General features: G+C 49.4%; 1 protein-coding gene across 5 annotated transcripts in view; it reads left to right on the top strand.

The window, feature by feature from the left end:
- The window catches only part of KCNH2 (potassium voltage-gated channel subfamily H member 2), a 67,189-nt gene that overhangs the window by 30,730 nt on the left and 11,891 nt on the right, over positions 1-24,568 (top strand). For 2 of the 5 annotated variants that reach the window (XM_027841127.1, XM_027841129.1), the window contains 11 exons: positions 334-545; positions 7,888-8,310; positions 9,237-9,624; positions 10,307-10,506; positions 12,832-13,084; positions 17,273-17,466; positions 18,608-18,707; positions 19,757-20,032; positions 20,152-20,344; positions 21,173-21,350; positions 23,775-24,125. In XM_027841127.1, coding sequence (XP_027696928.1) covers positions 334-545; positions 7,888-8,310; positions 9,237-9,624; positions 10,307-10,506; positions 12,832-13,084; positions 17,273-17,466; positions 18,608-18,707; positions 19,757-20,032; positions 20,152-20,344; positions 21,173-21,350; positions 23,775-23,924 — 2,567 coding nt within the window. In that variant the 3' untranslated portion in view covers positions 23,925-24,125. Of the gene's footprint in view, positions 1-333; positions 546-2,590; positions 2,885-7,887; positions 8,311-9,236; positions 9,625-10,306; positions 10,507-12,831; positions 13,085-17,272; positions 17,467-18,607; positions 18,708-19,351; positions 19,518-19,756; positions 20,033-20,151; positions 20,345-21,172; positions 21,351-23,774; positions 24,126-24,568 lie in introns of those variants that run through there. The other 3 variants (XM_027841131.1, XM_027841128.1, XR_003567220.1) reach the window with 3 other exon arrangements.

The raw sequence follows: 24,568 nt of genomic DNA, 5'->3' as shown, positions 1-24,568 counted from the left end.
GCCCACTTTTCATTGAGTGGCCCATCTTTTGGGTCCCTTATTCTGAGCCTTTGCCTTAGATACACCTACCCTACTCACTTTCCTGACCTACCTGTTCTGTTTTTACTGTTATCTGCCTGTCCACTGGTATTCCAAGTCAGTTGTTGACCTTATGTGTTTGACCTTCTAACTGTCCCGTCATATTGCTGACCCAATTGTCCCTCTATAATCTGGACTCATCTATCCGTCTATGTTTCCAACTCAGCTGTTTCCCCATATTCCTGACCCAGCTGTCTCCCATGCCCTTGCTGCCTGACCCCTTGACCGCTCTCTTCCTTCCCCTGCCCAACCCAGGGGCCATGCACCCCCTACGCAGCAGTCTCCTGAACTCCACCTCAGACTCGGACCTCGTCCGTTACCGCACCATCAGCAAGATTCCTCAGATCACCCTGAACTTCGTGGACTTGAAGGGTGATCCTTTCCTGGCCTCACCTGCTAGTGACCGCGAGATCATTGCCCCAAAGATCAAGGAAAGGACCCATAACGTCACTGAAAAAGTCACCCAGGTAAGGGCTCATTCTCTTCCCTTTTCCTTGCTGAAGGGGTTTGGGCTCGCCACTGAGATGTGTGTGAAAGATGTGTGGCCACTGAGAGGCCTGGTTGAGAGAAGAAAGATGGACATATGGCTAAAGAGTTAAGGCATGCCTTTCTAGAGAAGTCATGTTGAGGAGTGAGTGGAGTTCTCTTCTGAGAGAATGTCTCCAGAGTAAAGAAGGCAGGGGGTTGGAATTTGTTGCCTGAGACTGATACATTAGGCACATTGGCAGGGATGGTCTGGGGCAAAAGGTCAGTCAGAGCTGGGAGAGGAAACGGCTTTAGGGGAATAATGAGAAAATCCAGTAGATTAGACCGAATGTGAGGGAGGCCAGAGAACATTCCATATGTAGGGCCTGGCAGAGGGGTGAAGTGATCCAGGAAGAGGGATGACCTTGTAGACCTGGTGGCCTAAAGAGAGAGTTGGGAGTAGGAGAGGAACCAGCCACAGGAGTCCAGGGGAGAGAAAAGCAGAATCCTGGGTAAGGCCAAGAAGGCTGGAGAGGTGTGGGGCCAGAGGAAGTCAGGATCCAGCCCTACCTTGGGGAGTGGAAGTGGAGGACTGTGAGCAAGCAGATACCTTAGAGATCTCCGCCTAGGGAAGCCTGCTATAATCAAGGTGGGGGAATGTCTGGCTCTTCTAGGCTAAGTGAGGGGCTGTTGGTAGGGGGAATGCCCTGAGGTCATGGAACGGGGTAGACTGGTTCTTTTGTGCCCCATACTTGTGGGAATGGAGAAGAGGGAGCCAGAAGCCTATGGAATGGATTGAGGAGAAATGAGAAGGGCATGGATCCCCTAAAACATCAACAGGAAGGGCTTAAAGCAGGGTTCCTTCATACTCCCTGGGCAGTGCTAGTACTGATTTCCTGGTTGGGTTCAGGCTCTGTAGTCTCTGACTTCCTGCCCATCTGTCTGTCACCCACTTTCTATATTGCTACAGTCTCTCCCCCGCCCTGTTTCCCCCCATACCCCCACCATTCCCCTGCCCATAACTCCTTCACATCTAGGCCAGATGGACCATTTCAGCAGAGGGGAGAGGAGGGTGGGGATCAGATGAGGGCAGGACCAGGAGCAGGAATGTCTGGGTGCCAATCCTCCCTAGGCTGGGATTAGGTGAGAAGTCCTGGGCAGCTTCGTGTCCCCTCCTTTTGCCTGTGGGTTCCCCATTCCCTCTAGCTCTTTGTTCCCTCCTGGGCATAGAGGGCATCTGAGGCTGGAGCAGCTCTCTTCTCCATTGCTTCGCCAGAGTCCCATTCTGGGTCCTCCTCCTGACCCGGCCTCTGGGTCTCAGCCAGGGACAGCCCCCTCCCTCCCCCCATGGCTCTTTCCTCAGCACGGCTTTCCTCCTCCTTCTTCAGTCTCACCTGGCTATTTCCACCCCCTCTTCCACTTCTTTTCCCACCTCAAGTCCCAACCTTCTTTTCCCAAATTCCGCACTCCCTTATATGTGTGTATCTGCGTACATTATTATTTTTATGGGTGCCTATATGTCTGTGGGATGCACGCACTGGTGTGTGCGAATGTGTGTGTGTCCATCTGTGTGTGTCACTGTGGGAGTCTCTGTCTCCTGCTCTGTGCTCAGGCCGGACTGGGGAGGAGGGGGTGCAGGGGAGACCATTAATCTGCAGTGACAGGCCGGGCAGGCAGCTGGGGGGAGGGGAGAGGGCTGCAGGAGCATCTGCAGCAGGAGCAGCTCAGCCGGAGAGCTGGGACCTTGGGGGGGGAGAGGGAGGGGGTGGCTGTCAGGGCACATGGGGGCGGGAGGGGGCGGGTGTGAGGGGGAGCCCAACATAGCAGGGGGGAGGGGGGAGAGACTGAGGGAGGGGAGGAGGAGCTGGAGCAGAGGCTCCATCTGCTGCTGTTGGGCGGGCAGCGGGCGGAGTGCAGAGCCCTGGCAGCTGAGCCGGCACTGGGGGGCTGGGGCTCGGCGGGTACCGGATGGCATGAGCGGGGCTGACCACTGTTGCCTGTGCCTGCTGCCAGGGTGAGCCAGCTGTGGGGGACAAAGCCCAGATCCCCCTTAACCCCCTGGATCCATGCCAGGGTCAGCTCTTGGAGCCAGCCTGCCAGCCCCTGGTGCCCATTCCTTGCTGCCCCTCACCCCACCTGACCCAGGGGTTCCTGAGGTGCCGTAGGGGAGCAAGCCCAGGCCTTTGGACTGGTGGGCTGGGGGGAGGGGGATATAGAACCCACCATGTCCACAGCCAGGAAGTTGAGTGGGGCAGGGGCAGAGGCCGGGGCTCTACTGCCCAGGCCCAGGAATGCCCGGGTGCGGCGTGCTGTGCGCATCTCCAGCCTCGTGGCCCAGGAGGTAGGTGACCCACACCTCTCCCTTCCCCGAAATGGATGGGCACTGAGGCAGATCATTAGGGATGCATGGGGCTAAAGTGGGATGAGAGAGCAGGGAGCCCAATGATGGTCCCAGGGAAGAGTACTGGGAAAACTGGATGATGTGAGAGGATGAGAAAATAGGATGGTTTAGAGGAGTGATAGGCTGATCCTCCTTTCTTTTCCATCTTTTGGCTGGGGTTGTAGGGTATTCCCTAAGTCTCTAAATTCAAGGAATTCCCCCTTACACAGACCCCCTTCCCCCTGCCCCACCATGATGACCAATCTTCCAAGATGGAAGGGATCAGAGGCACTAAAGAGGGAGAAGGATGGGCCCATATGTCTGACACGGGGTTACTTCTCTCTGCCTTGGGATCCTAGCTGGCAATAGAGTCCAGATATGTTGTATGAAGGGCCTCTGTGCTCCTCCCCATGAAGCTACCGTCTTCTTACTCCCACCCCCTGAGTTGCATATCTCAATAGAGTTTCTGACTGGGTGTCTTTTGGCTCTTATGATCCAGGGACCACAAGACTGGGAGATACAAGGGCCAGAGAGGTGAAAAGAGCTCATTATCGGGAGACAGAGATAGATTCTAAGTAGCACTTGGTAGGCCCAGATATTGCCCCACCACGGAAAGGGAGAACAATAGCCCCGGTTTGGAGCTCTTGCTTGGCTGTGTATGGGGAGGGCCTGATCCCAGACAGGTCTTCTGGTCTTCTTCTCCTTGCGTCAGGGAGGTTTGAGCAGTGTCCTGTGCCCACAGTCTCTCCCGGCTCTAGAGTAGAATGTATATCGGTCAGAATAGGCTTTGAGAGTAGTAGGAAGACAAGGTATACATTGGGATAGTGCTTTAGGGGAACTGGGGAAGTTGGACGCTGGGTCCTGTGTGTCTGGGGGACCAGAAGATCAGGCGAATGAAAGAATCTTTTTTTTTTTCTTTTTGGTGAGGCAATTGGGGTTAAGTGACTTGCCCATAGTCACCCAGCTAGTAAGTGTCAAATGTCTGAGGTCGAATTCGAACTCAGGTCTTCCTGACTCCAAGGCCGGAGTTCTATCCACTGTGCCACCTAGCTGCCCCAAATGAAAGAATCTTAATGGGACAGGGTCTTGACAGTAAGCAATAGAGCCCCTGGGTTAATTAGGCCCAAGGTGCCTTCTCTAGCCATAATTTCACCCCCTAGAATAGGGGCAACAGCCACCAGAGCACCTCTGGCCAGGGCAGGCCCTTGGTGATGTGTTTGTTGCTCAGACATCTGACCCTTTAGGGATAGCCAGGAAATGTGTCAGGAGCAGCTGTGACACTATGGGGGGGGCAGATGACTTAGCCCTTCTCACTCAGTCCAAGTAGGGTTGGGGTGGGTGGGATGGAGAAATCCAAGACTGAACTGAAGGCCAGAACCCTAGCCAGCCTTGCACACGGCCTAAGACCTAAGAGGCAAGATTGGGTTTAGCTTGCTCCTGAGTCAGGCATGGATCCCTCCATACATCCCCAGGGATTCTGAGTGGTAGAGATCCTTGGGTTCTTGACTGTGCCTTGGGTCCCCAATCTGCCTGCTTCATGAACACTCTCTTGTGGGGATGGGATGGGGGGAGCTTCCCTTCTCCACCTCCCCAGACCTCACATCATGCAGAACCCTGCACAGGGGCTGAGATCATCAAAACAGTGAGGTCTGGTGGGAAGAGCCCTGTTCTGGGAGCCAGGTGATCTGGACTTTATTCTCTGGTCTACTGTTACCTAATAACAAAGGCTGAAAGCAAGCCACCAGATGCTGGGGCTTCAATTTCCTGATCTATAAAAGCAAGCAGGTTGGGCTCGATCTGAGGCTCATAACTGTTTTTAGTGTCATGGATACCTTTGGCAGCTGGGTAAAGCCCATGGACTCCTCTGAATCAGGTTTTTAGATGCACAAAATAAAATACAGAAGGTACCATGGAAAGAACAATAAAATACAAGGGGAACCAAGTCATACTGAAATACAATTATCAAAATGTCTTGTTTTAAAAAACAAGTTCACTGATCCCCTAAAATCTATCCATAAACCCCTGGGCTAAATGATTTCCAAGCTCTTAACCATTCACGATTCTGGGATGGTCAGAGAGTGATAGCAAGGCAGAAAGAGCTGGGATGGCTAAAAGGAGCTGGGATGGGCAATAATGGTGAATAACATGTTGCATTTTGGGCTAATTTATTGCTTTTCAATACATCCTCCCATATTCTCTTTACGACATTTGTGTGAGGTAGCTGAGGCAGCTGACCCTGTTTGTTTGACAGATGCAGAAAGTCTCAGGAAAGTGAAATGAATTGCCATAGGTCACACATACGTAGGTGTGATCTCAGCCTCAGACCCAAGTTTCTTGGTCCAGGGATCTTTCCAACACAGCTGGCTGTCTACTGTGTGTCTTGTGTGAGTGTGTGTTTATATTATGGCGGCAGGGTTGAGAGTAATGGACGAGCTGGCGGGAATGATGATGGCTGTAAGGTTGTAATTAAGGGCCACTGTGAATGAAGTCAAAGTGGAGAGGTCAGAGTTCTTTTTGAGTGCTGTGTCCTACAGGATCTGTGGTGGGAGGGCCAGGGTAGTCAATCACAGGAATCTCAGTCTAGGTGCCTACACTGACCCCTTGTGTTCCTCATGCTTGCCACAAGGGCCTTGGCCAATTCTCCCTTATTCTGTAAATTAGACATCTCTTAAGCTTTTTGTGAGTGTCATGGACCCTTTTGGCATTCTGGAAAAGGCTATGGACCCTTCTCACAACAATGTTTCTAAATGCACAAATTTTTTTGAAAATGATATTATAAAGAAATCAAAACAGTGAAAATAAAGATGTACTTTTTTCCCATTCAAGTTCATAACCCCCCTGACATCTATTGGTAGATTCCTTGGAGGTGTGTGGACCTCAGATTAAGAAGCTTTCTATAATCCTTCTGTCATCTGATTGCCCTCAGATCCCATTTCACTGAAAACCTTCCACTTTTGTATATCCTAGCCCCCTGAATTTGTGGCTTACACTATCTGTGGAGAGGGCCAGGGTGTCTGAGAGCATGGAGTCAGAGAGAAGTGGGAAAGTCCCTAGCTCTAGAGAATGCTTTGAGTTCTTTTCTCTATCCCCATGACACTGTCTGGCAGTCTCAGGGACTCTGACATCTCTTCTCTCATTCCTCTCAATCATCTGTCCCCTTCCTGTTCCCCCTGCTCTCCCAACCCCCCGCCCAAGAGAGCCTGGCTTAGGCTATTAGCTATTCCTACAGCTGTTTTCTTTAGGCTGCTGGGAATATGGAAAAATGATGTTCTTTAATTAACTGGAGGAGACTGAGGACTTGGGATTTTGGGAAGGACTGAAGCCTGTCTCCCCACCTTTCCTCTTTAAGCAAAAGACTCAAAAACCGGCTTGCCGGTTTTGGTATCTTATGAGTAACTCTGCCCCAGATACGTAGGCGCACCTTCCTTCTTTTTTATGTTTGCTCCACTGCCCTCATCCCTAATTTGGGGAGGTTTCAGGGTGCCAGTGAGTGTGGGCCTAGCATTCTGAGTCACTGTGTTGCTTTGACTGGGTAGCCTGGCTGGGCCATGCCCTCTCTCCTCCTCTACTTCTTCATCTTCCTGCTGCCACCTATGAGGAGTGACCAGGGAAACTGACGAACAAAGGGATGGGAACCAAGAGAGATAGGCAAAAACCTTTGTGGTTAGAGGGTAAACAGGGTACTCTGATGTCAGAATCTTGGAGTAATTAAATCTCAGGTGAATCTGATGCTAGGGGCACTGTAATATGCTGGAAGTGGAGGGTGGGGTGGCTTTGTGGTTTTGCACTGTCTTCCTTTCCCAAACCCCAGAGAGGTGAGGGAGAAGGGCAGCCTTGGTATGTAGCCTGGGGGGGGGGTGGATGTCACTGCCGCAGCTATGTGGAGGTTTGCCTAGTCTTTCTCAGTGGCTGTCCTAGACTTCATTCCCTATCTCTTACCTTGCCCCTCACCTTGTACCTCCCTGTACTATATGAACTATTCTCGGAATTTCCTCTCTGAAGGCACACAAATGTTTATGTTTTTGTGTATACAGTGTGTGTGTGTGTGTGTGTGTACCCCTGGATGGAAGACATGCAGATGACTGACTGTTTCCTCAGGTATGTGCTCCTATGCCAGGTCGTAGGATCTGCACCCACATATTCTATCTGAGCATATATAGGGACCATGGCTAATGGCTATAACTGTACCTTCACGTCCTCTGGATTGGGGCTAGTCTATGTTTGTGGCTTCACTTTCTTGGGTTAGCAAAGGGGGCTGGCTAACTGGGGTGACTGGGGCACATCGATTGCTGGTTTGAAGGGCACCCAGCAGATACCAGCAGTGTCTGACACGGGCCCCCGTTTCTGGCCCCTGCAAGACTGGACATGATAGGATCTAGGCTTGTATTTTGTTCTAGAGCTTTATTATTCTTGCCACCCAATACAATGGAACTTGAGCATTTTGATGCACACATTGAGAATGTAGTCTTTGGGGTTACCCTGTAGCCCGAAACAGCTTGGTGTAGTGGCAAGAGCATTAGATTTGGAGTCAGAGGGCCTGGGTGTAAATCCTGGTTTGGGCTCTGACCACCTTTTGTGCCCTTAGCCTGGCTAATTCACCTTGCTGAACCTTAGTTTCCTCATCAGTAAAATGACAGATTTATGCTTGATGGTCTCTTCCATATTTACATCATATGAACTTATGCCTTGGTGACCTGTGGCTCTTGTGTCATTCCTGGAGAAGGAGTCCCTTCGATGTACTGCACTGAATGATGGGAGCTGTAGTTCTCACACTGTATGACATTCAAAGAGCTAGGTTAGACTTTCTGACCTTCCTGTCCAGCTGGTGCCTTCCCATTTCTATTGAATCTCCTCACTTGATAGCCGTTCCTGAAGGTTTTGCCTCTTGGGACTCTTCTGGTACTCCTGCCTCTGGGACCCTGCTCCTTCACACCCACTCCCTCTCTTTGCTTACCCTCTCCCAGGTCCTGTCCCTGGGTGCAGATGTGTTACCTGAGTACAAGCTGCAGGCACCGAGGATTCACCGCTGGACTATTTTGCACTACAGTCCTTTCAAGGCTGTGTGGGACTGGCTCATCCTCCTGCTGGTCATCTACACTGCCGTCTTCACACCCTACTCAGCGGCCTTCCTGCTGAGTGAGGAGGCCCCGCCGGCCCCTGACTGTGGCTATGCTTGTCAGCCCTTGGCGGTGGTGGACCTCATTGTGGATATCATGTTCATTGTGGACATCCTCATCAACTTCCGAACCACCTATGTCAACGCCAACGAGGAGGTGGTCAGCCACCCTGGCCGAATCGCCGTCCACTATTTCAAGGGCTGGTTCCTCATCGACATGGTGGCAGCCATCCCCTTTGACCTACTCATCTTTGGCTCCGGCTCTGAGGAGGTGGGGACAGGGAGAGTGGGAGGGAGGGAGGGAGAGGAATGGAAGGATAGAGGGAGAAAAGTGGGATGTAAGGAGAGAGGCATGCATTGAGAGGATAGAGAGAGAAAAGGAGGAAGTGAGGGATGGAGGGGAATGAGAGAAGGATTAAGAGAAATGATGAGAGAAAGATGAATTTAAGGATATAGAAGTAGAATGATGAAAAGAGGGAGAGAAAGAGGGAGAGAAGGATGAGAGAAGCAGGATAGGGGAGGCATATATAGAGAGAAATGGAAAGGAAGAGAGGGAGAAAGGGATGAAGGAAAAAGAGAGGGATAAAGAAAGAGAAAGATGAGGAGGATTAAGAGAGAAATGGAGAAAACCATGAAGGGAGGAAAGGAGAAAGGAATCAAAAGAGGAAGGGAACTTTGAAGGGAGGAATGGAAAGAGAGGATGAGATGGAAAGAGGGAGAGAACAGAGAGAAGAATTGAGTGAGTAGAGGGAGAAAGGAATAGAGGAAGAAGAAGGAAAGATAGAGAGAGAGAAAGGGTGGAGGAAATAGAAAGGAGAGGGATGGAGGAGTAGGAAAGATGGGTCATGGATGGAAGAAAAGAGGTGGGGATAGATGCATAAGAGGAAAGAGAGATGGAGGGAGAGAGGGATGAGGAGGCAGAGGGAAGAGGGTAAGGCTTGGAGGATGGGAACAAGGAGAATGAAATTAGAAGGCTCCGGGATTTATAGTCTGGATGCTTGTTACCCCTTCTAGCATGGTCTCCCCTTAGTGCCCTATAGCACCCCAGCCCTTTTAGTCAATCCCATTATGCCCCATTCCAGGGTGTCTCATTCCCCGCGCCCCCCCCCGCCCTGGGCCTCATCCTTATCTTACTTCCCCTTCCTACTGGGCCTCTGGAGCTAACCCTACGCTTCCCCCCGGCCCCGTGCCTCGCAGCTGATCGGGCTGCTGAAGACAGCACGACTGCTGCGGCTGGTGCGAGTGGCAAGGAAGCTGGACCGCTATTCAGAGTATGGGGCTGCTGTACTCTTCCTGCTCATGTGCACCTTCGCCCTCATCGCACACTGGCTGGCCTGCATCTGGTATGCCATCGGCAACATGGAACAGCCATTCATGGACTCCCGCATTGGCTGGCTACACAACCTGGGCGACCAGATCGGCAAGCCTTATAATGGCAGTGGCTCAGGGGGTCCTTCCATCAAGGACAAGTATGTCACTGCCCTCTACTTCACCTTCAGCAGTCTAACCAGTGTGGGTTTTGGCAATGTCTCCCCCAACACCAATTCTGAGAAGATCTTCTCCATATGCGTCATGCTAATTGGCTGTGAGTGCCAGCCTTGGAGGTGGGGGAAGAGGGGGTAATGGGAGGAAGGAGGCTTGAGGGGCCCAGAAATGGGCAGTGGGGTTGGGGCTTAGGGATGGAGAGATGGGTGGAAATTGTTCAGAGATGAGGGACAGGTGACTAGAGGCGTTTTCTGAGGGAAAGCCTCAGAAGGAAGAGAGGACGATTTAAGAATAGAGATGGGAAACTGTAGGGAGTTAGAGGGCCAATTGGACTTTGGGTTGGGTTTACACAGGGCTTAGAAATGAGAGGGCTTGGCTCTATTGAGCAGAGGAACAAACAGAAAGGACAATGATTTGGGAGGGCAGAAAAGCTGGCCTATGCCCGAAGGGATAAGGGCAGAGCCTGGAAGGGCCTTGGTGTTTAAGGCCAGGTGTTTTTTTGGAGGGGAGGGAAGGAGGGAGGGAGAAAGAGAGAGGGAGACAGAGAGAAAGAGAGGAAGAGAGAGAGAAAAGAAGAAGAAGAGAGGAGAGAGAGAAGGGAAAGAGGCAGAAAAGAGAGGAGAGAGGAGAGAGAGAGAAAGAGAGAGTCAGAGAGAGACAGAGAGAAAGAAGAAGAAAGAGAGAGAGAGAGAGAGAGAGAGTGAGAGCGCACCATATGGAGGGTTCTCACTGACAAAGGAAGTTTCCCTGTTGACTGATGCTCTTGCCCCTCTGTCCCCCAGCTCTGATGTATGCCAGCATCTTTGGCAATGTGTCAGCCATCATACAACGACTATACTCAGGCACTGCCCGATACCACACCCAGATGCTTCGAGTGCGTGAGTTCATCCGCTTTCACCAGATCCCCAACCCCCTACGACAGCGCCTGGAGGAGTACTTCCAACATGCATGGTCCTATACCAATGGCATTGACATGAATGCGGTGAGGAAGACAGGGAGGATACTATGGCTCATGGGAACGGGGCTCTGGAGATATGAAAAGTGAGAAGGATGTGGGTCAGGATCAAATAATTGACCTGTAGAGATCAGAGGTAGAGAAGCAGGAGGGGTGTTTGGATAGATCTTAGACCAGAAACGTGGGAATTGGAAGAGACACAAGGGGTGGAAAGGCTAGGGAGACCAGGATTTAGAAGGCCTAATGGCTTGATACCCTTCATTCTATCTAGTGCATTGTGAGTATGGCTAGGGAGGGAGAGTGATGGAGGATAGGGAGAGATAGAAATTTGCCAAGCATTTATTAAATGCCTTTTGTATGCTGGGTACCATGGTCAGCAATTGTGATGCAAAGACAAAATGAAATTTTCAAGCAGCTTAAATCCCACTGGGATTCTACTTTGTTTCTATTGAGAAGCAAAGATATAGGCAGAAATTCTTAGTAGTGTAAGCTCTGACCTCTTTTTCTTGTCATCCAGAGGGGCCTTGAAGCCTTTGCCAATGCTGAGCCTTGGACAAGGCCCATGGATAGTTGCCCTTATCAACCTTGAAGAGCATGGCTAAGCCAGAGGTCCTTATGCTCTCTTCTTAGCTCCTCTTGTCAACTCGTAGGGCAGAAGCGTGACCCTTTCCCCTGAGCCTCCAATGGCTCATCCTAAGATGAACCTGGTTTTTCCTCTCATCTCTTTTTTTCTACACTCTGATCTTTGACTTCTGACCCTCTTTTGCTCCTTTCCTATTTCTGTGGCCTCAGAGATCTTGGCCTTTTTCTTCTTGCCTCATCCCTCATTTCTAGTCCCATAGGCTGCCACTCAGGAGCCTGTGAAATTTTCAACTTTGTATTTTCCCTGTTTTTGGCTTGGTCAGCTTGGTGGGAATTCCAGGTTCCTTGGGTTTTTGGCTGCAACCCACCATGCTTAGGCCTTCCCTTTTTCAAGGGAGTCTTTTCTTCACAAATGGAAGTCTAGGGGATCTTTGACTTGGGAGCCAGTAATATAAAATCTTGGAAGGAGAGGTCAGTGGCAGCACATAATTGAGATTAGATTTTCCTTAGAGGGTGACTGGTTATTTTAGATGGTGTCCTGGGAGGGCATCTACACTTTTGGCACTTTTTCAGGCTGGACCACGATTTGAGGAAACAGCAGTGATGATGATTCTGGGATGTTGTCCTTTTTGCTTAGCATGCCATGGGAATGTGCTTAGCTTATGTTGTGGAGGCTGACTAACCCAAAGAGGGAAGGGTAGAAGAGTGACAAGAGAGGAAGGGAACATGCAGATCATCACATTACATCATAAACTACAATCAGCTCAGGATAGATATGTGGCCTAAATATAAAAGCTCACACCATTAAAAAATTAGAAGGGAACATGATGAGGTCCTTTCACAATTATGGCTGGGGAGAAGATTCTTAGCAGAACAAGGGTTAGAGGGGAAGTCACCAAAGATAAAATAGATGATTTCCATTACAAGAATTGGAAAAGTTTTTCATGAATAAAATCAATGCAGCTGGGATAAGAAAAAAAGGTATTGATCGGGAAAAAAATCTTTGCATCAAGTATCTGTTATATGTAAATATATAACATATATAAATATAAGGAATTAATACAAATAGATAAGATTGAGAGGAAAGTAGCTATAAATATGAAAGTGGAACTTGAATGGGACATCATAGCTGTCCCTAAATATCTGAAGGGATGGCACGTGGGAGATTTGTTCTGCTGGTCTCCAGAGGACAGAACCTTAATTCTTAGTAGTGACTTGGTATAAGGAAAAGCTTTTTTTTTTTTTTTTTTTTTTTTTTTTTCAATTGGGGTTAAGTAACTTGCCCAGGGTCAAACAGCTAGTTAGTGTCAAGTATCTGGTCTGAGGCCAGATTTGAACTCAGGTCCTCCTGACTCCAGGGCTAGTGCTCTATCCACTGCACCACCTAGCTGCCCCAAAAACTTCTTAATGATGAGAGCAATCCAAAAGCCTCTGAGGTTTCTTCCAGCTCTAACTCTGTGATTCAGTAAAAGTGTAATAGGCTGCCTTCCCTATCCCTGGAAGTCTTTAGGTAGTGACTTGAGAACCTCTTTTCAGAGACGTGCAGGGGAAATTCCTGTTCAGGTACAGGCAGAAGTTAGATGTGCTGATTCCAACTCTGATGACCTGTGATTCTGTGAAAGGGGTATAGGTGGTGGGGAGCCTGAGGATGAGGGCTGTGAGGGGAGGGCTAATCAGGGGGGTGGAAAAAGAGCCTCTCTAGGGGGCAGTGCCCTGGCTGAGGTATCTGTTTGGCACTGTCTTCCTCCCCTGCTTCATCCCCGGCCCCAGGTGCTGAAAGGCTTCCCTGAGTGTCTCCAGGCCGACATCTGCCTGCACCTGAATCGTTCCTTGCTACAGCACTGCAAACCCTTCCGAGGGGCCACCAAGGGCTGCCTGCGGGCACTGGCCATGAAATTCAAGACCACTCATGCGCCCCCTGGGGACACACTCGTACATGCCGGGGACCTGCTCACTGCTCTCTACTTCATTTCTCGAGGCTCCATCGAAATCCTACGTGGTGACGTGGTTGTGGCCATCCTGGGTATGGGCCTTGAGGGTGGGGCTCCATGGGCGAAGGTCTGGGGAAAGAAGATGAAAAGAGGGTGGTGGAGGGCAGGAGTTTCATCAGCAGCATCAGGGGTCGGGGCAGGGAATGGGTTTAGGAAGCAAGGAAGTAGGTCTGGAGCTAGAATGGCAGTCTGGATTCCTGGGGGCCTTGGTCCCTCATGGAGAGTGATTCCCATCAGTAAGCTCTAGCATCATGCCAGCACCAGGCCAAGCTTGAGCGGACTCTGTCCCTCCTAGAGCATCCTGGGGTTGGCTTCTGTGCATGGAATGCTCTGTTTCTCCTCAGTCCCTTTGACTAGTATGTGAGAGTGGTCAGTATGTGACCCAATGGGTGGTGAGCAGAGGTTAGAAGCATCTTGAGGGCACAGATTGTCCAGGGCTTTGCACTGCTTTGGGAACTGGGCCCTAGAGGCCTCTTCTGGGAACTGATACCTGGCGCTGAAAAAGATCTGAAACTCATACATCACCCCATCTTCCCTCCAGCCATCAAGACCTAAATTCGAGTCTCATCTTCAAGTTTCAGCTCTGACACCTTACTAGCTGTGTGATCTTGGGCAATTCTAATCACAACTTGCTTTTGTATAGGATCATAGATTTATAGATGGAGGACATCGAGTCCAACCCCCTTCCTAGTATGGATGAGGAAACTGAGGCAAAGAACAGTTAAATGATTTGCTCAATGTTGAACTTGGATATTCTTGACTCCAAGTCTAGCATTCTATTCGTAATACCATATGAATTCCCGCCCTTTAAGGTTTAAAAAACGCTCTTCTTGTAAACAACACATTGTAGGATTTTGGTTTTTAACCCACTCTGCTATCTGACCTATTTTGACCTCATCTTGGTATATGTTGTAAGATGTTGGTCTATACCTAGTCTCTGCCATACTGTTTTCCATTTTTCCCAGCAGTTTTTGTCAGGTAGTGAGTTCTTATCCCAGAAGCTGGAGTCTTTGGGTTTATCAAACAGGAGATTATGATGATCATTTACAACAAAACACTTTCTTCACAATCCCATGAGGTAAAACCAGTTATATCATCTCTATTTTACTAATGAGGAAACTGGTGCTCAAAGAGATTAAGTGATCTGTTTGAAGGTGACATAGTTAGTATGGGTGAGAGCTGGGACACACATTGAAATCATCTAATTCTAGGACTAGCGCTTCTTTTACCATACTGCGCTCACTGTTTTGGGCCTGTTTCCTCTATGTAAAATGAGGGGGTTGGGTTAGAATAATTTTAAGGTCCCTTCCAGCTCTAACTTTGCATGCTTCTTTGTGTCTATAAACTTGATTTCACCTGTAGGGACAATATAATTTGCCCTGGGTCCTATGATCCCAGGGATGGTCCTGACAGAAGTAGAAAGAACAGGAAAGCAGGTAGTTGTGATGTGGGAAGCATCAGTCTGATTGGTTTGGTTGGAGTGTAGAAAGGTCAATGTGATGGGCTCTTTCCACATGGAGCACAGTTTGAGTGACCCTACCTTGCTTCGTGGCCCTGGCAGCTGGGGCTGGGTGTGAGATATGAATAGCTCAGCCCATCCAGATGACTAGAGAACAACTTGTAGCACAGGCAATAACAGCAACAATTATACACACATATATACACACACATATGTATTCACATACATATAATTTAATATAATAATTAGGGCAGCTAGGTAGCTCAGTGGATAGAGTGCTGGGACTGGAGTCAGGAAAACTCATTTTCATGAGTTCAAATCTGGCCTCAGACATTTACTAGCTGTGTGACCCTGAGCAAGTCATCTAATCCTTTTTGCCTCAGTTTCCTCATCTGTAAAATGAGCTGGAGAAGTAAATGGCAAACCACTCCAGTATCTTTGCCAAGAAAACCCCAAATGGGGTCATGCAGAGTCAGAAACAACTAAAACCACCAAACAACCCAACAAAAATCTAATAATTATATGAAAAGATGAGAATGAGATAATTACAAGAACACATGATAAATAGGTCAGAAGCCTACAAACTTTTAGAATAAGCAGACAATTTTTTGATCAGCAATAAAGTCTGATGACAGGTACACCAGCATTGGATCTGCTGAATGTAATGAAAAGTGATTTATCTCCAGATGAAACTCATGAAATGACCACGATCCAAGAGCAGTATCAAAAGGCCACTCATAGGTAGCATCCACGTGAACTAAGCCAACCATATATTGGCAAAGAAGAATCAAACAAATGGCTGAAGTATGTGGATTTGTTGGGAGGAAAAGAGAGCTTTGTTGTAGCAATTCAAGACCAGGTCGTTGCCACCAGAAACCACGAAAGGGTTATCATTAAGAAGTCTAGGCAGCCAGGTGGCACAGTGATTAGAGAACTTTGAATCTGAAGCCAGAAAGATTTGAGTTCAAATCCTACCTCAGACAACCTACTAGCTATGTGTTGTCCTTCAGTCATTTCAGTCATGTAACTCTTAGTAACCCCATTTGGGGTTTTCTTGGCAAAGATGCTGGAATGGTTTGCCATTTCCTTCTCTAGCTCATTTTACAGATGAGGAACTGAGGCAAACAGGGTAAAGTGACTTGCCCAGGGTCACACAGCTACCAAGTATCTGAGGCCAGATTTGAACTCAGGAAGATAAGTCTTCCTGACTCCAGGCTTAGCCCTCTATCTACTGCACCACCTAGTTCCTCTCCTCTTACCCCTCCACCTCCAGCCGGGCAAATTACTTAATCTGTCTTAATCAGTTTGCTCACCTGTAAAATGGATATGATAATAGCTCCTACTCTCCCAGGGTTGTTGTGAGGGTACTATGAGATAATATGTAAAGCATTTCACAAACCTTAAAGTCTATGTGAATGCTAGCTATTATTATTAACAATAGACTTAATGATCAGTGTAAATTACACAAGGAAATGGTACTGATTTCAATATATCACTGTGGGACTTAAAAGTATAATACCTACTGAATTCCTAGCAAGACATGACCTCTAGGCTAGAATTCTACATCAGAACTGATTATTTTCTGGGCAGACAAACAACGAAGACCTCAAAATATCCCGGAGAACTCAACCAACAAACTGTGCCATTATCACAGACTGAACTGTTGCCCACAAATACCAGGATGTAACAGTGGCTCATAAAAACTCAAGAACAGCATTTTCATAGATGTTGCCATCCCAAACATTCGTAATTTTCACATTCCATGGAATGAAAAGCTTTTAAAATAGACCTGGCCAAGGAGATCAAACTAATGTAAAAGCAGGAGGAGATAAAATTACCCCTGTTATCCTGCTTGCAATCTGAGCTGTACTAAGAATGTTTTCAGCGAGGCACAGAAGATGAGCTCATGTCCTAATACTCTGATTCAACTATAGAAAGCAATTATTTCAGCCTCGCATGCCATAGAACATTGAATATAAAGGAAATATAGTAGAAGAATGACTTTTCTCAGGGATGTTTCTGTCTGAACTCCGCTTAAAAGATAAGAAAAAAATAAGATAATGATGATGATAATAATAAAGATTATTATTATATTTGACAGGTATTTTTACTTATATTATCTAATTCTCATAGCAGTCCTGTGAGGGAGGCATAGTAGGGATTATTAGGTACCTACATGGCATAGTATTTCCACTAGAGCTCCTGACTTGGAGTCAGGAAGATCTGAGTTCAAATCCTGCCTCAGATACGTAAAGCTATGTGACTCTGGACAAGTCACTTAATGCTCTGTGCCTCAGTTTCCTCATCTGTAAAATGGGGATAATAAGAGCACCTGTATCACTGTGGTGTTGTGAGGGACTAAGACATAACATCAAACACCTCGCAAACCTTTGATGATGACATACAAATGCTAACTGTTTCATATCTGAGGAAATTCAGTCTTTTCAGAACTGACTGATACTTGGATGCAGACCTCCAAGCTCGATATTCTTTCCACTGTATAATGTATGCTGAAGTAGGAGGTGGAGAGGCATTTTGTTTTTCTAGGGAAAGGCCAACAGCCTGAGCATGGTACATGCGTAATGTGATGTTGGTGGGGTTTGAGGGCTAGCCTGATGTTGGGGTGCTATTAGCAGGGTGGCAGGCGTTGGCTGGGATTAACTGAGGAAGGAGCGTGTTTGCTGCCCCCTGGTGGTCTGTGTGGGCTGCAGCTAGAGCAGGTCCGTTCATTCTGGGCTAATAACACTCTCCCTTCTTCTAGGGAAGAATGACATCTTTGGTGAGCCTCTAAACCTGTATGCACGGCCAGGCAAGTCTAACGGTGATGTCCGGGCTCTCACTTACTGTGATCTGCACAAGATCCAGCGTGACGACCTTCTTGAGGTACTGGACATGTACCCTGAGTTCTCTGACCACTTTTGGTCCAGCTTGGAGATCACCTTCAACCTGCGTGATGTGAGTGACCTGCACCCAGAGCTACGTCCTGAACTGACTCTGACATTGCTTCATGACTTCTCCCAAGCCTTGGCCTCAATCCCCAAGACACATGACAATAATTATGCCACCTTGAATTTGTACGGTTCCTTAGAGTTTCTACAATTCCTTCTGCTCCTAGGAGGCAGGTAGGACAGGTGTTACCTGTCCCTGTTTTACAGTTGAGAAAACTGAGGCCCAGAGGTGACTCTCTCAAAGTTATATAGTTAATAAGGGACAGAGCTGGAAATCGACTGGGTCTTCTGGTTCCTAGTTGGGTGTCTAGCCCCTCATACACCTGAAGCCTACTCCTTGGCTACTGAGTCACTGGTCAACATTGGGCCATACCCTTGATTTCTATGGGCTTCTGTTTCCTTAATTGTCAGATAGAATAATAATTGCTCTTGCGCTCACCTCTCAGAAGTTGTATCCCCTCACTTGTCTCACAGGGGTATTATTTAGGATCAAATGAGAAAATGGATATGTAAGGCTTTGGAGAATTATAAAGGGTTATATGAGTATTAGTTCCTTGTAACTGTTACTGCAACGAAGATTCTGGCCTTGATGATTATACTGGTTTAGAGGTCACTTCTAATAATAATAATAATGATGATAATAGCTAGTATTTATATAGTATATTAAGGGTTTCAAAGCACTGAACATGTTATCTCAGCTGGTCCTCACAACAACTCTGTGAGGTAGGTGTAATTATTATCCCCATTTTACAAATAAGGAAACTGAGGCTGAGAGAGGTTAAGTAACTTGCTTAGGGTCAGACAGCTGGTAAGTGTCTTGAAGGAGAATTTGAACTCTTAAGTCAGACACTTTCCCCCTCTGCATCACCTAGCTACTTTCTAACTCCAAAACTCCAAGTCCTTCTCCCACTGGGATCCCTTAACCTCAGAACATCTCCTCTTCCCAGTATCCTCAGATGGCCCCTTAGCACCTTCATTCATTGATTTCTCGCTTGACCTGGAGAGACCTGAGTGTGTGTGATTGGAGTATGACCTCTGGCCCCTTCTACCCTCCTTCTGTTTCCCCATCTCCCTCCAGCAAGACCAGTTTCTGGGGATGAGGGTAGGAGGGGCAGGAGAGAAGAGCCTGACGTGGCTCTTCATTCCAGACCAATATGATCCCTGGTTCCCCGGGCAGCACTGAACTAGATGGTGGCTTCAACCGGCTGCGCAGACGCAAGTTGTCCTTCCGCCGCCGAACAGACAAGGGTGAGTGATGGAGGGGGAGCTGGCAGGGATTAGAAGGAAGTAGGGGTCTCTGTGTTAGGGGTATCCTGGGCTTTGGGACACCAGGGGTGAGGCGCTTTGGGCAGGACTATCCACGCATCCCGTGTATTCTTGTCTTTTCACTTTTGTTCATGTACTCCTTGCCTGGAATGGCCCCCTCTACCCATCCAAAGTCTGTCATCCTCTGAGGTCTATCAAGTGCAAGGCCTCACCTCTTTCATGAAGTCCTCCCTAGCCATTCTGGCCTATACTGGTCTCTACTGATCTCTGAATCCTACAGCTCTTATAGTCTGTATTGCACAATTAACTTTTAATTATACACTGTCTGATATTGTTCACTGTGGTTTTTATGTGTGTGAGTCCTGTCTTCTCAGCTAGACTGTAAGCTCCCTGAGGGCAGGGACCGTGTCTTGTACTCCTTCTGTATCCCCCCCAGGGCTGGATGCATAGTAGGTGCTTGTTGACTTGAACTGAACTAGGACAGGATGGGGGAGGCTGGGTGGAGGTGGGTGAGGGAGCCAGGTCCCAGGATGTGAGGCCAAGGAGTAGGATGGGATGGGGGGGTTAGGTTCTGGAGGGTCATATCAAGTTAACTAGTCTTTATTGAGCGCCTACTGTGTGCCCAGCCCTGTGGTAGGCTATGCTGTGGGGGATACAAGAGGAGAAGCCATGGGCCCTGCCCTCCAGGAGCTTACACTCTAGTTGGGGACACAAGACTCCCACACAGGGAACAACAGCGAATGATTGCAAGACACTGTGTGGTCAAGTGGTAGATTGTGTGACAAGCAGACTGTAAGTGCTGTAGGTAGGAGGGTGGGGGGAGTGGGGTAGGGGTGGGAGAGAGGTTGGGAGTGGGAGGGTTGAGGGACCCAGGGAGCTTGGCCCTATTCTTGCCATGGTTACTTCCCAGACTCCAAACCCTTGTTTTTAACTGCTTCCTCCATGCCCCCTGGTCTTACACTCCTGCCCCAGAATTCAACGTCCTCATCCTTCCCCTCTGTTGAGTTACCCCTATTCTCCATTTGCCACAGATGCAGAGCAGTCAGGAGAGGGGTCAGTGGTAGGTGTGGGCCGAGAAGGCACAGGAGCTGGCAGCCGAACGCGGTCAGGGGGCCCATGGGACGAGAGCCCTTCCAGTGGCCCCTCCACCCCAGAGAGCAGTGAGGAAGATGAGACCCCAGGCCCTGGTTCCAGCCCACTCCGTCTGGTGCCCTTCCCCAGTCCCCAGCCTTCCAGGGACCTGCTGGGTGGGGAACCTGTGGCTGAAGAGGCTGAGAAAGGCAGTGACACCTGTAATCCCTTGTCAGGTATGGCGTGGGGGGTGGGAAGGGGCTGGAGGGGGTCACCTACTTGGTTCTTGTCTTTATTGGGTAGGCCCAGGCCTCTACCCTACTCTTTGCCCCTCATCCTGTCCCTCTGGCTCCAGGTGCCTTCTCAGGGGTATCCAACATCTTTAGTTTCTGGGGGGACAGTCGGAGTCGCCAATACCAGGAACTGCCAAGATGTCCAACCCCAACCCCTACCACTGGGCTCCTCAACATACCACTGGCCAGCCCTGGCCGCCGGCCCCGAGGCGATGTGGACAGCAGGCTCGATGCCCTACAGAGACAGCTCAACAGGTATTCTTAGCCCTCTTCTGTGACCCCGCTCTGGACCAGAGACAGCCCCCTCCTCAGCACCGCTGTCCTGTCCTCAGCCAGGAGCACCCTCTGCCTCCAGCCCCATCCCCCCCATCCCCTCCATCCCCTGCAGCTCCTCTCAGCCTCCACTGTACTTCCCTTCTCAACAAGCAGGTCACGGGGCTGCACATTGTGGGGGCCTGTATTTGTCGGGGGGGGGGGGGGGGGGGGGGGGGGGGAGGATAAATAGGGCTATATGTGGGGGCTTTTGTGATAACAACTCACATTTAAAGATGTAGGAAACTCTTCACAATAACCTCTCGGGAGGTCAGTACATCCATTATACATGCTTTTATTTCTGTATGTGTTTCTATGCATAGTTGTATGTGTGTATGTATATATGTACATTTGGGTATATGTGTTTGTACGGGTAGGTGTTTGACCTGTCTAGGGATAGTAGTGGGGGATTCTACTCTGTGCTTGGGAAGGGGTGTGTGTGTGTGTGTGTGTGTGTGTTTGCACTTGAGTTCCCTTTCTGTGAACAAACAGGATGTAGATCCTGGGGGAGGGAGAGCAGGGCTGAAGTGGGACAGACCCTTTCTAGGCTGACCTGCACAGGCGCTCCTCATCTCTGCATTGAGTTCAGGAATCTCCTTTGGAGGGAGCTTGGTCCTCAGCCAGCCCGTCTTTAGGGAGTGAGTGCCCCATCTCTCTGAAACGCGGACCCTGAACCCGCTTCCTCCTCCTCCCCTCCATCCAGTCTCCTGAAGCAGGTGGCCCCCTCCTTCCACATTGCCCATTTTTCCACTCTCCCCATCAACCCCATAGGCTGGAGACCCGCCTCAGCACTGACATGGCGGCTGTCCTGCAGCTGCTACAGAGACAGATGACGCTGGTGCCCCCAGCCTACAGCACCGTGACTCCCCCTGCACCTGGTCTCTCTTCCGACTCCCCCTTGTTGCCTGTCAGTCCCATCCCCACTCTCACCCTTGACTCGCTTTCTCAGGTAAGTTGCAGCAGGTCGTCCCCACTTGGGTCCTGCCTAAACCGTCTCCCCAAACCCGGTGGCCACCCTCCCTCCCACTCAACTCAGCAGTTCCTTTCTTATTACTATTATCAATTTTTGGTTGCTAACATCAAAAAGTTTTGAGCCCCAAGGGCATTCCCCTGCTCCCGCCCCGCACTCTTTTTTTTATTTTTTTATTTTTTATTAAAAGCTGCCTGGTCCTGCGGAAAGTGTTGGACTTGAATTTGGATCCCCAGGGATTGAACCTCAGCTCTGCTCCTTACTGCTTCTGTAGCCTTGGGCAAATCACTGAACCTCCCTGGCCTCAATTTCTTTATTTGTAAAGTGAAGGGGATGGATTAGAAGGCCTATAAATCTATAATACTATGATCTCACACTCCTCGGGCCCTTGTCCCTCAACCAAGCCCACACCTACTGAATGCATTTGCCCGAGGCTTAGCAAGCTCATTAACCTCATTAGCAGCATGAGTGGCAGCTGTGGGAGCTCTTAGCAGCAGAGGACGTAGATGGAAGAAGGCAGAAAGGAAGAGCAAAAAGGGAAGGAGTGGAGGAGTAGGAGGAGGAGAGGAAAGGGGCTGGAGGAATTAGGGGGAGGCAAAAGGTTGGGTGAAATTCAGAAAACAAACAAAACAAAACAAAAACAAAAATTCAGAAAACCAGTCTTGCACCTGAGTGACTGGTTTGACTGATTTTTTTTTGTTTGTTTGCTACTGGGCTAAACTAGTTCAGGTTTTTGATAGTTCATGTGTTCGTTCATTGTTCATTCATTCATTCATTCATTCATTCATTCACTCATTCATTCATTCATTCATTCGTTCTTCACTCATTCACCCTGGTTCTCATCTTAGCAGTGTGAAGGGCTGGCCAATGAAAAGAGAATTTAGGTGTGTGCAGTGGGTAGGGATGGAGAGAAGGCACCAATAGAACCTCAGCTGCCCTGGCCTAGCTCATAATCCCCGCCCCCCATCACTGGCCAGTATGTCATATGTCACTTATCCCTCTCCCTCTGACCAGCCAACAGGGAGGAGGTTGGATTAATCTAATAGAAAATTGTCCCTTACAAAACTATGCTGGTTTTTACTCCTGATTCCCTCTGAGGCATTGGACACATTGTGGGTCTGCCTTGATTTGTTCTGTGTGTGTGTGTAATATTTACAAGGCCATTGTCTTCCCTTCCCCCATTGAATGATGGCGCTGTAAACTCTCCCATCTGCTCCAGCACCGCTCCTGGAGGCCTTCACTTGAGTCAGGTTGCCCCTGGCCAGTCCCTGTGCATCCCTTTGACCTGGAAGCCTGAGGCAGCCTTTGCCCATTTCCTTGCCTCCTTCCTCCCCAACCTCCAGTCCTGGCTGGCACCCACTCCCTCCCCTCCCATATGCTGCCTGCTCCTGTTTGCCGACACCAGAGCCCACATCAGCAAATGTGACAGTCTCCACTTTTGGCCTCCCCCGCAGAGATCTCGCCAACAAACCTGTCAGCACACACAGAGTGCTCCTCCTTCTGCTCTCCCTGGTTCTCTTCGGCCCCTCTGATCTCCCAGTGGACCTGGGTTGGGAGATGGGATCCATTTCTGGACTCTCTGCTTTGTCTCTTGTTCAGAGAAGGGAGTGTAGGAGTGTGCGTCCTAGTCTCCCTTCCCGATCTCTGTTTGGAGCTTGGGGAGGTGTCTCCTTACCCTAGTCTAGGATCAGCTGTAGCCTCAACCCAGTTTCTCCATTCTGAGAGACCTCCGCTCTCAAGCATCCTGCCTCCAAGACCTTGGGGGAAGCTGTGCGTTTAGTTTCCAGAGGCTCATATACCATCGTTTTATTTTCAGTCATTTGATGGGCACCTATACTTTGTTCCCAGTTATGCGCAGCAACAAAAAATGCTGCTTTGAATATTTATTGTATATATGAATCCTTTCCCTCTATCTTTGACCTTTCGGCGTATGTGATATCGCTGGGTTAAAGAGTATGCACAATTTAGGGCCTTTTTGCCCAGAGGCCCAGAGTTTCGACCTTTCGTTTTTATACCATTCTGATTCTCTCTAGTCCTGGAGGATAGAGGAAAAACTCCTTAGGACACCCCAGACAGACTTTTCCTTCCTGACAATCTTGAAACTGTCATTCATCTTTCTTCTGTCTACTGGTACCCCTTCAGGGATACCCACCCTGCTGATGGTTTCTTATCCTCACACCTGGTTCCCTCTTGGCCCAGACTCTCCCTTCTGCTTCCCAGCCCTCCTGTATTTGGTCTTGCCGACTTTTCCTTTCACTCACTGCCCTCATTCCCCTCCTTTCCCTAGCCTCCTCTCTGGTCCTGACTCTGTTCCTAGACTTTTCTCTTTCTTCCTCCGAAATCTTTTTCCTGGTCCCTCTGACTCCTCTTTCCATCTCCCATCCCTCTCTTTGTTTTCTACAGGTTTCCCAGTTCCTGGCGTGTGAGGAGCTCCCTCCAGGGGCTTCAGAGCTCCCCCACGACGGCCCTGCCCGACGCCTCTCCCTGCCCGGGCAGCTGGGGGCCCTGACCTCCCAGCCCCTGCACAGACATGGCTCAGATCCGGGCAGTTAGTGGGCCAGCTAGGTGGACATGTGGCTCAGCCCAGGCCCCTGTGGCCCTCTCCCCTATACAGTCTTCACTCCCCTGGGGAGGAGACTGGGGAATGTTCAGAATGGGGGGAGTTGAGGGGAGCAATGGGGTCAAGTTTCTTTCCCTCAATGCTCGGGGTATTTTCCTCCCACCAGGTTCCCCTTGCCCCACCTCCCCCCCCCCCCCCCCCCCGGGGGGGGGGGGGGGCCCCCCGGGGGCCAGGCTGTGCCCCCTCGGGGGGGCATTGGACAGAGGGTCTCTGGTCCTTCCCCACCCTCCCCCCGGCTGCCCTGGGGGCATTAGCTGGTCTAACTGCCCGGGAGGGACATGACCCTGGGGCCTCAGGCACCTCAAGGACTCTACTGCTATTTACTGCTCTTATTGTTAAGGATAATAATTAAGGATCATTATGAATCATTAATGAAGATGCTGATGAATATGAATAATAAATAATTATCCTGAGGAGAAACCAGTGATGTTGCAGGGCATTAGGTCTGCATGGCTGTATATCCATATAGATTCTCAGGACTTCAAACTGGGAGTGTCACACGGAGGCTATGTCTCTAGCCTTGCTGCCTGGGCCAGCATCCTGCTTATGGTTCCGGTGGGAATGAGGCAAGACTTGC

The sequence above is a fragment of the Vombatus ursinus genome, unplaced genomic scaffold (genome assembly GCF_900497805.2).
Source record: "Vombatus ursinus unplaced genomic scaffold, bare-nosed wombat genome assembly UNPS02014852.1, whole genome shotgun sequence".
In the NCBI taxonomy this organism is placed as follows: domain Eukaryota; kingdom Metazoa; phylum Chordata; class Mammalia; order Diprotodontia; family Vombatidae; genus Vombatus; species Vombatus ursinus.
Note: the sequence above shows the minus strand (reverse complement) of the source record. Positions and strands in the feature narration are given on the sequence as shown.